Source organism: Glycine soja, chromosome 1 (genome assembly GCF_004193775.1).
Source record: "Glycine soja cultivar W05 chromosome 1, ASM419377v2, whole genome shotgun sequence".
In the NCBI taxonomy this organism is placed as follows: Eukaryota; Viridiplantae; Streptophyta; class Magnoliopsida; order Fabales; family Fabaceae; genus Glycine; species Glycine soja.
Window position 1 is genome coordinate 11908727 of NC_041002.1, and position 9988 is coordinate 11918714.

Here is a 9988-nt window from a genome sequence, read left to right on the forward strand (position 1 = left end):
AGTGTCTGCACATATCATAACTTCTTTCCTCCTATTAAGGTTGAGAACAGATGAGGAGTGCCCACATAATTTGTTAATTTAAACACATAACTTATCACTTTCCACACCTTCAAATTCAGTCATGTCATCAACAAGGGACAGCTTGCCCTGACAAGGTAACAGAGAAAGCCAACTGGGTTTTGGCAGTTTGCTATAGGTGGCTGTAATGAGAAAGTCATTTATGCTGCTGTTTCTAAGTTATGCCATCATTTTCCTCCTTTATTTTATATTTTCTTTTCATTTTTACACTCTTTGTCTTCTTGAAATGGGACTGGCTTTATTTTTCCCTTTTTTGTTTTCCTTCCATTAGAGGCAGTTTGTAATAACCAGTAACCACTCTTGTAATTTTGTTGTCAGGGACATAATTCTGGATTCTAATATTTAGTGTTTGAACTTTGGAGAGGCATGGAAACATCAAGAGAGTAAATCAGAGGGTTGAAATCTTCTTCTTTTCATTTTTTGTCTATTGTCCAATATTAGAGGATTTGGAAGAAGGAAAAATACTTAAAATGAATAGATTGTACTTACTCAATTATCCTTAATTTTGACTACTTAAGTGAATCTGAAACAGTTTTAATACAAAAATTGAGAAGAGTTTTTATTAATAAAAAACTCAATTTCAGAAATTAATTAATTTATGAGGGATAGTGTTTACATTCTCTCTAGTCTCTACTGCAAAAGTGCAAATAGACATTGACAGGGAGAGAGAGAGGCTTCTGTTTCCCATGTTTAATATACGCCTATTTTAATCTTAACTGTAGAAAATATTTCAGATTATGTGCAGTGTCTCGAGCGCAAAATTGTCAAACAAGCTTACAGTAAATGATGTTGATACGATTAATTAATTTCAATAAAATATTAGTCTAATTACACATTTGATTAGTTCGTAGGAGTTATAATGTAGTCTTGATGAGAATGAAAGAGGAAAAAGTCATGAATTAATTTGAATCTTTTTCACTAACAAAAGGTAATTATTTAATTTGCAATAAAGTCAAACTTTGGAGATATAAATTGCAGTTAAGCCAACATTTATAATGTAGTCTTGATAGTTAAAGAGAGAATGGAAGAGGGAGAAATTATGAATTTAAATCTTTTTTATTAGTAAGAACTCACAAATTAACAATTAATATTAATTGATAAAAAATTGATTAATTTGCAATAAAGTCAAACTTTGAAGATAAAAATTGCACTTAAGCCAACATTTAGTAATAGTAACATTTTTTTTAATTCTCTCTAATTATAAAAACATTATTGACTAATATATGTTCATTAGAAAATTGATTAATGTAGTTAATATTATTAAATTTGTCTATAATTATATATTTTTTTTAAAATTACTCTTAAGTAATTAATGCATGGATAAATAATAATAGTAGTGAAGTTTTAATTTTTAAAGCTAAACCCTTTCATTATTCAATCATTATAAAAGAGAGAAAGAGACCGGTCATAACATTTATTGTTTATAAACTAAATTAATTAAGAATATTTTAGTCAAAAAATAATTAATACAAGGCACAAGTAGGAAAAAAGTCTTATAAGAAATTTCAAAACAATTTCTTATAAAAAAAAGGAGGTCGGAAGTAGTAAAATTAAGGGAAAATTATAAATTTGTTCTTTATCTCAGAATTCAATTTTGGTTCTCCTATAATTTAGTTTATGAATTTAGTTTTTCATTTTTTTTAATCCTATTATTTCAGTCTCCAATTCCAAAGTTGGATGTCAACTTTTACTTGCTTGCTAACGTTGACCGTCACTGGTCGTGCTTTTATTGGAAGTTGGCCATTACATGTCGCATGTTTTTTGGATGTTAATTTTGTGTACCTAAATTACTTTAACCTTCAATAAAATCGTGACACATGACGGTCAACGTCCAATAAAACCGCAACGCGTGACGGCCAAGGTAACTAATTAACCGTCAACATCCAATTTCAGATAACGGGATTGTAAAAAACTGAAGAATTAAATTCGTGAATTAAATTATAAGGAGACCAAAATCGAATTCTGAGATAAATAGGAAAACCAAATTTATAATTTAGCGTAAAAATTAAAAGGAGATTAAGTTTTTCAACATCTAAATAAACTACTATAGAGGCAAATTATTGTTGCTTCCCACTTTGACAGCATGATAGCGACCATTCGCCAACTCAATCTTCCGGGAAAGCATTATTTTTCTTGTTTAACTCTATCATGTTACCAGAAAGCCTTCAAAGGTCATCAGTTTCCTTTTGGTGTTTCAGTGTTTAATTGTTTCAGTGTCTTCTTGCTTGTCCCTTCTCAATAAACCAACACACAAAGTAGCACGTGGATGGGCAAATTTACCCAACTGGGTCAGTTTTAAAAATTAATTATGGAATGGGGTCTCTTTTAAAAGAATTTGCACTGGGGGTCTGTTTAGTGGAGGGGTATCGCCATTGAAAATGGCAGCAAGCATGGTATCGCCAGTGCTGTTGGCGAGACAGCCTGGTACCGCCAGTGCTGTTTGCGAGACAACCTAGGACAGCCTGGTTACGTGGAAGGTGCCGCCAGTGAGGGTGGCGAGACACCTCCACGTTGGACCCGCTTCTTCTGATGGCGATACAGGTTGCAGACGTACAGCTTTGTTGCATGCATGCTGAAAAAGCAGATACAGGTGCACGTTGCTTCAGCTTTTATATTAATAGGGTTGCAGGTTGGTGCAACTTATATTTATAGGGTTGCATGCATGGTGAAAAAGCAGAGTAGAGTAGGCTTAGGTTTTTGACCGTTGGTTCTTTGCATTTTTTCTTCTATAAAACTAACCACAACATCTTAAATTTTTACGCAAGCTTTTCTTCTCCAAGCTATCTTCTTTCTCAGTTATTGAGTTTCTGTGGGTGAGTGAGAGTGTGGACGTGGGTGGGTGCTCCACTTCCATTGTTTTCCTTTTGCTGTGTGGCTTCCATAATTCATTCCTGGTAAGTGTTTTTTTAAAATAAAATTTATATATTCTGATTTATAATTTTTGTTCTTAATTTTTATAATAGGTTAGTTAGTATTAATAGGTATTATAAATTTAGGTTAATTAAGATTAATATATATTGTAAGGTTAGATTAGTTACTATGCTGTTTTTAATTTTTATGTATTAATAGATATTTGAAGATTAGGTTATTCTTAATAGATATTTAAAGGTTAGGTTAGTTAGTTTGGTTTGTTGTATATATTTTTAGATATTATATATGTGATATAATATTATTAGTTTTAGAAATATTAGGCACACGTATTAAGTAGTTGTAGAAATATTTTTATTCAGCCACACTTATTATTAGCTTTAGAAATAGTAGGCACACATAATATACGTAATATTAGTTAGTTGTAAGAAATATTAGGCACAAGTTAATTTAAGGTTTAATTATATATTTGTAAATTTTAGGACAGAGGTAAATTTTGTGTTTTTGTAATATTTGCTAGCCTTAGAAATTTAAGCATTTGAAACTTAATTTCGTAATTCCATAATTCCTTTGCTTTTGCTAGTTTCATTGAGTGTCTGCCCTGGTGGTGCTGGTTCCTTTGCTTTTGTTCACTTTTTCTCTTCCATAATTCCAGGTAAGTAATTTTCTTAAATAACATTTATATATTATGATTTATATATTCTGTTGTTAATATTATAAAAATAATAGGTTAGCTAGTATTAATAGGTATTGTAAGTTTAGGTTAATTAGGATTAATAGGTATTGTAAGGTTAGGTTAGTTATTATTATTAATAGGTATGCTGTTATTAATTTTTATATATTAATAGATATTTGAAGATTAGATTAATTAGTATGAAAATATTATTTGACTCAGTAGTATATATTTTTAGATATTATATATGTGATATATATGATACTGTAGTAAGCTACGGCCAAAGGTTCCATGAGGTTTAAAAATATTAGACACACTTAATATTAGCCTTAGAAATATTAGGCACAAATTAATATTAGTTTTAGGTACATATTTGTAAATTGTAGGTAGACATAAATTTTTAGTTTTTGTAATATTAAGCATTTCACACGTAAATAAATAATTGTAATACTAGAGACGCGTAAATTTGCCTTATTAATTGTTTTAGGAAATTTACGTTATTAAATATATAATACATTGTACATTATTATTATTATTATTATTATTTTTGTATATATATTGTTTAAATAATTTTATATATTTCAATATTTGTTTGTATTATAAATAATTTGTTAGTCCATATTTTATTCAATTAATTTTTTGTTAATTGTAGAAAAAATTATTTATTTAAAGTTTTGTTCACATGTATTTTAATTTATGTATAGAATATATTAAAAATTCGCCAGTTTGATTTTTTTCAAATTTATTGTTATGTATAAATTGATTTGTGAATTTATTGTATTATATTTTATTTTGTAGTACCAATGGCATCTTCATCATCATCTTCACCACATGTTAACATTAAGTCTGGCCCCATCGATGCTGATGTATTATGGATGCAAGCTAAGCATGTTTCAGAACATGTTTGGAATGGGGAAGAAAATAGGAAATTGCATATCAGACGAGCTGTCCCCACGTATCAAGGGGAAGAACAAATTCCTGAGCAAATTTTTCCTTTTCTTCTACAATCTGGTTTCGCCTGGATTATCAAGATGGGGTACTTAAAAATAAATGCCTCATTAATTAGTGCTCTGATAGAAAGATGGAGGCCGGAAACACATACCTTTCACATGAGATGCGGAGAATGTACTATTACTCTCCAAGACGTCTCTGTATTGTTAGGTATAAGTGTGGATGGTTTACCATTAATCGGTCCAACAAATCTTGATTGGGCTGATTTATGTGAGGAATTATTGGGAGTCAGACCACAAGAAGATGAAATTAGAGGTAGTGTGGTTAAATTAAGTTGGCTGACTCACCATTTTGCCCAAATAAATAATGACGACGACGAAGAACAAGTACGAAAGTTTGCCCGTGCATGGATACTGAGATTCATTGGAGGTGTCTTGTTCGTTGACAAAAGCAGTAACAAAGTTTCGCTAAGGTACCTTCAATTTTTACGTGACTTTGAAGAATGTGGCAGATATGCATGGGGAGCTGCCGTACTTGGTTTTCTATACAGAGAGATGTGCAATGCCACCGATTATAAAACTAAATCAATCAGAGGTATGTGTATCTTACTACAAATGTGGGCATGGGAACGATGTCCAACCTTGGCTCCAAAGAGGACTCCTTCCCAAGTAGAAAATACACCATTGGGGCACAGGTTAGTCATTTTTAACAGCGTCTTTCATTTCAATAGAATAAATGGTTTTAGCATATATTAAATTTTAATCTTTGTAGGTGGCTGCGACGTGGAAACCAACATATCGGCAATGATGATGTGAGAATTTTTCGTCGCAAGTTGGATATTATGAAACGTCATGAGGTAAGAACATGCTATTGTATTTGTAAAATAAAAAATTATATGTGTTATTTTTCTAAAATGTTCACAACTGATGAGGACATGTTCAAGAGCAAGGGCAAGGATCCACTTGAAGGACTTGGAGGACCTATGACAAGGGCTAGAGCAAGGAAAGCCAAGGAAGCTCTTCAACAAGTGCTGTCCATACTATTTGAATACAAGCCCAAGTTTCAAGGAGAAAAGTCCAAGGTTGTGAGTTGTATCATGGCCCAAATGGAGGAGGACTAAATGACACCACTTTGTCTCAATTTTAGAGTGTTTAGTTTGTCTAAATAATGGCCCAATCCTTGTAAAGTTGGCTGACCAAAAATATGTTTTTGGTTAATCAACTAAAAGGGCTTTAGTTAGGTTTAGTTCAAGTTGTAATAAGGGCCCAATTGGCAACCTAGGCATCAGCCTTTTGGGAGACCAAATGGTGGCTGACTTGTTGGCTGTTGGGGGTGACTTTTGGTTGCCACAATTTCAGTTACACTCAGCCATTAAGTTTTTTTAATTCCCTAGGTTAATGGCATTAAGTTATTTTAATTCTAGGTTAGTGGGTCATTACTAAAATCTGCTGTAAAGCTTCTATATAAGCTGAACCATTTTATCAATAAAGACAAGTTGAGTTTTATTCAGAAAATTAGAGTTTATCTCTTTTATCTTAGTGAGAGTGATTCTCCTAAATTCTTGAGTGATTCAAGAACACCCTGGCTGTATCAAAGGACTTTCACAACCTTTGTGTGTTGCCCTCGCTGGAAAGAGTGATTCTTTCCTTCCTATCATCTCCACCCTTGTTCTTTCAAACCATAATTCCAGAAAATCCACCTCTGCCCAAAATTATCTTGTGACCATAACTCCCATTTTGCACACTCAAATTAAGTGATTCTTGAGCCTAAATTAAATTTCAAAACGAGACCTTTCACCTCGTTTTGGAATCACCTCATTTGGAGCCCTGTAGCTTCCGTTATTGCCATTCTATATTTCTGTCCAGCCACCACTTAACCTACGTTTTACCATCCCATTCATCCATTTTATGCCAGAAACCACCTTATTAAGACCCACGAAATTAACCACATTATTTTCCATCCTTTCCTTAATCAATTTCCGCATTTTCCATCAAGGTTTAATCCTAGACGATCCTAAGTCAGCCCTTGTGCCATGAGGGTTCATATCAACAACTATGTTGTTATATGCAGTTTGTGTGGGAGTCGTACCCATCAACCGTTATATCACTGTTGCCTCCCGTTTGTTTAGTCGGAAGTCTCGCGTGGTACGCGGTGGTGCCACTAATTTGTTTCCAAGTTATTGAGTGGCACCAACCGGACAGAGTATTGAGACAATTTGGGATGCAGCAACCAATTCCAGAGTCTCCTTCACAACCCTTAAACATTCATGGCATAACATTAAAAGGGAAACATGACGAAAATTGGGGCCAATTGTTCGCCCCAATGATTGATCAGTGGAATAATCACCATGCATTTAGGGTCGACGCTTATCCCCGACAAGAAGGCCTATTGAGTTTTAACTCGGACTACATGGTCTGGTATAGGCGAAAGACAAAGATGTTTGTTGACCCAGAAAATTCAAAGACAACTACATTGGTATTTCGTTTCAACAACCTTAAAACTTTGATGCATCTTCATCACATATTGTTTCAGTGCATTTTTGACCGCATCTTTACTGTCAAAATCCATGCCAACATATAATTCTTGTCCAACATTAAAAGTCGTTGGCATGTCCAGACCACAAATGTCCTCCTCGTCCGGATGACTCCAATTGATATTATTATAATGCATAGCATCATTCCAAAATGGATTTTGAATTTCTGGTACACATAATAATTTATAAAAAAAATCACGTCAACAAACTACTTCTATTTAGTTACCATTAAATATAATTCTCATAAAAAGATAGATGTATTCAACTAATTTTGTATTTCACAAACATTTACCTTCGCTTGGGTGAACAATTGAAAATGGTTCAACGATGTCAGTGACTTCATTGTCTGTATCAGATATTCCATCATCACTATCATCTTCATCGAAAGACTCTTCAACGTATGAGTTAGATGCAAGATAATCATCATCATCATCATCATGTTCATCAACATGTAAATTGCTTATATTTCTTGGCAGTTCCGACTCATGATGAGATACATTACGTTCACATGACGTAACAGAATTTGCAGCATGAAACATAGAACCACCAGCAACATCCTTTTCTACGTACAATTCTAGAACTGACATTTGTTGTTATTGTTGAAAACTTTCGATCATAGTTTCAACATCTTCGTCATCACAAATTTGCAACGCAACATATTTTCCTGAAACTAAAAATCTACAACTTATAGTAGAAATGATTTCATTATTTTCTAACTTTACCTTATCTCCAATTTTTTTTTTCAAAGCATTGAAACTAATTCTGCGTTTAATCTGAATCGCCTTTTTACTGCCTTCAAATATTACACCATCATTGTCTTCATATACTCTTCCATTGAAATACAACACTGTAATAATTGAATTCATGATATACCTACATCAACAAAATTAAAAATAATTAATCATAACAACAGTCTTTTTAAAATAAATAAGTGTATTTGCTTGCTGCATCTATTAAATTAAAGTTAAAGTTAAACTTAAACTTAAACTCCAGATTAAAATTTCATTCTAACTTCAAAAAACTATAAGGGAAACATGTAATTATTTGAATGCTTCTAAATAATTAAACATTATTAAAAAATAACTTCAAAGTAAAAAACCTAATTACAAAAATTAATACACTTTAACTTCACGTATTAATTTTTTGTCTAAAAAAAACATTTATTACTTCAATTAAATATTTTGTGAATGATAAAAATTAATAAATCTATTTTCTTGCACTATTAAAATTTCCTTAACAAAAAAAATTATTTGTAAGTCACAAATAATTCTAAAAAATTATTACTCGAATTATTTGTAAGTCAGAAAAAATTATTACTCGAATTAAATAATTCTAAAAAATTTCCATAACTTCCAAAAGTCGAAGACTCACCTCTAAATATTTGTAAGTCAGAAATAGCATCAACCCGAAGGCTCACATGTCAAATTTCTAAGTCACAAAAACCATGAACAAAGACGCTTACAAATAATTACTGATAATAATTTTAAAATAACAATTATAATTCCAAACATTTTTACACTTAAACTTTACCTTCAATATTTAGTCTAACAAATAAATTTATTACTTCAACTAATATTTTGTCAATCATAAAAATAAAAAATATTTATTTGCTTGCTCTATTAAACGTAAACTAGATATTCATATTTTATTCTAAAAAAAATTATTACACTAATTAAATAATTTTTGAATAATTCCTCAACTTCAAAATCTGTAACTATCACATATAAATATATTCTTAAGGCTGAAATAATTAGTGGTAATAATTTTCAAATACAAAATCTAATTCAAAAATTTACTACACTTAAATTTCAGCTTCAAATTTGATTTTAACTACAAAATTAATTACTTCAAAATATAAAATTTGTAAATGATACAAATTATTAAAAAAATTAAGTTCAAACAGCATCGAATAATGCTTCTAAAAATTTTACTCAGTAAAATTTTATAACTTAAAATAAATGAAAAAGATTCTTACTTTTGAATAGAACTTTGAAGTTGAAGATGGAATGAAATAACTTCAAACAAAGCGTGTCTCTTCAAAGAATCAGTATCTATCTTTCCAGTATCTTTCTTTCTCCTTCCTTCAGAATGCTATGCTATGAAATTTGAAGTTGTATCTTACTCTATTTAAACAAAAAACCACTTGTGTCATGCCATTATTAAAAGCAAGCAAAATTTACCCCGAAGTCATACATGTGAGCCTCTGCAAGCTACTGTATGCATGTGATTATAAAACCTGCAATGCATGTGAACATTTACAGGTAGCCTTTGAACCCTAAGCTGCCCAATAAATGTCCTTGCACCTGCAATGCATGTGAATTATCCTTGCCTTCCAGACCTTAGCTGCTTCATAGGTTGCTTTAAGTCTCGTCATGAACAGGAACCAATCTCGCATGCCTTCCACACCCCAGCTGCACAGGAAGCAATCTCGCAAAAAGCACTGGCGAGACCCCTACGTGGAGCATCTCGCCGTTGGCACTGGCGAGATGGGTGTGTCGCTTTTATTGCTGGCAGCATCAATGCCCAGTCAGCATGTATCGCCAAGAAGAATGGCGGCACCAGTGCTTGTCGCCTCTGCTGCTGGCGGGACCTTGGTATCACTCTTCCTGCTGGCGGCTTCCCCATAATAACAGACCCCCTGTGTAATATGATACAAAAGGGACCCCTTTAAGTAAAAAGTTTGTAAAGGGGACCCTCTACAGTAAATTCGCCCACGTGGATGAATGCCGAGTTCATATCTCAAGTATATGTCGTCATAATAACCAAGACGGAAGACTCAGTGGCATAGAGAGCTTGGGTGTTAAAAAATGAATCACCACGCTTATCAAGGAAAAGAACACAAATCTTTTCTTACAGATAATAAGGTTAATACGACGAGTTTTAGT

The 9988-nt window shown here is 32.3% G+C and overlaps 1 protein-coding gene across 1 annotated transcript; it reads left to right on the forward strand.

Annotated features, from left to right (window-relative positions):
• The first annotated feature begins 3346 nt into the window (after window positions 1–3346).
• LOC114407509 (serine/threonine-protein phosphatase 7 long form homolog) lies at window positions 3347–9730 on the forward strand. The gene is made up of 5 exons (XM_028370669.1): window positions 3347–3601; window positions 4418–5264; window positions 5342–5426; window positions 6641–7045; window positions 9458–9730. Exons 2-5 carry the CDS (start codon window positions 4423–4425, stop codon window positions 9728–9730), a joined length of 1605 nt encoding a protein of 534 aa, XP_028226470.1. The 5' UTR covers window positions 3347–3601; window positions 4418–4422.
• The last annotated feature ends 258 nt before the right edge of the window (window positions 9731–9988 follow it).

Coding starts and splice junctions, on each gene's coding strand:
- LOC114407509 (XM_028370669.1), top strand. CDS start 4,423: ATGGCATCTTCATCATCATCTTCACCACATGTTAACATTAAGTCTGGC. Junction 5,265..5,341: donor AATACACCATTGGGGCACAG/GTTAGTCATTTT, acceptor TAATCTTTGTAG/GTGGCTGCGACGTGGAAACC. Junction 7,046..9,457: donor ATTCAAAGACAACTACATTG/GTATTTCGTTTC, acceptor GCTGCTTCATAG/GTTGCTTTAAGTCTCGTCAT.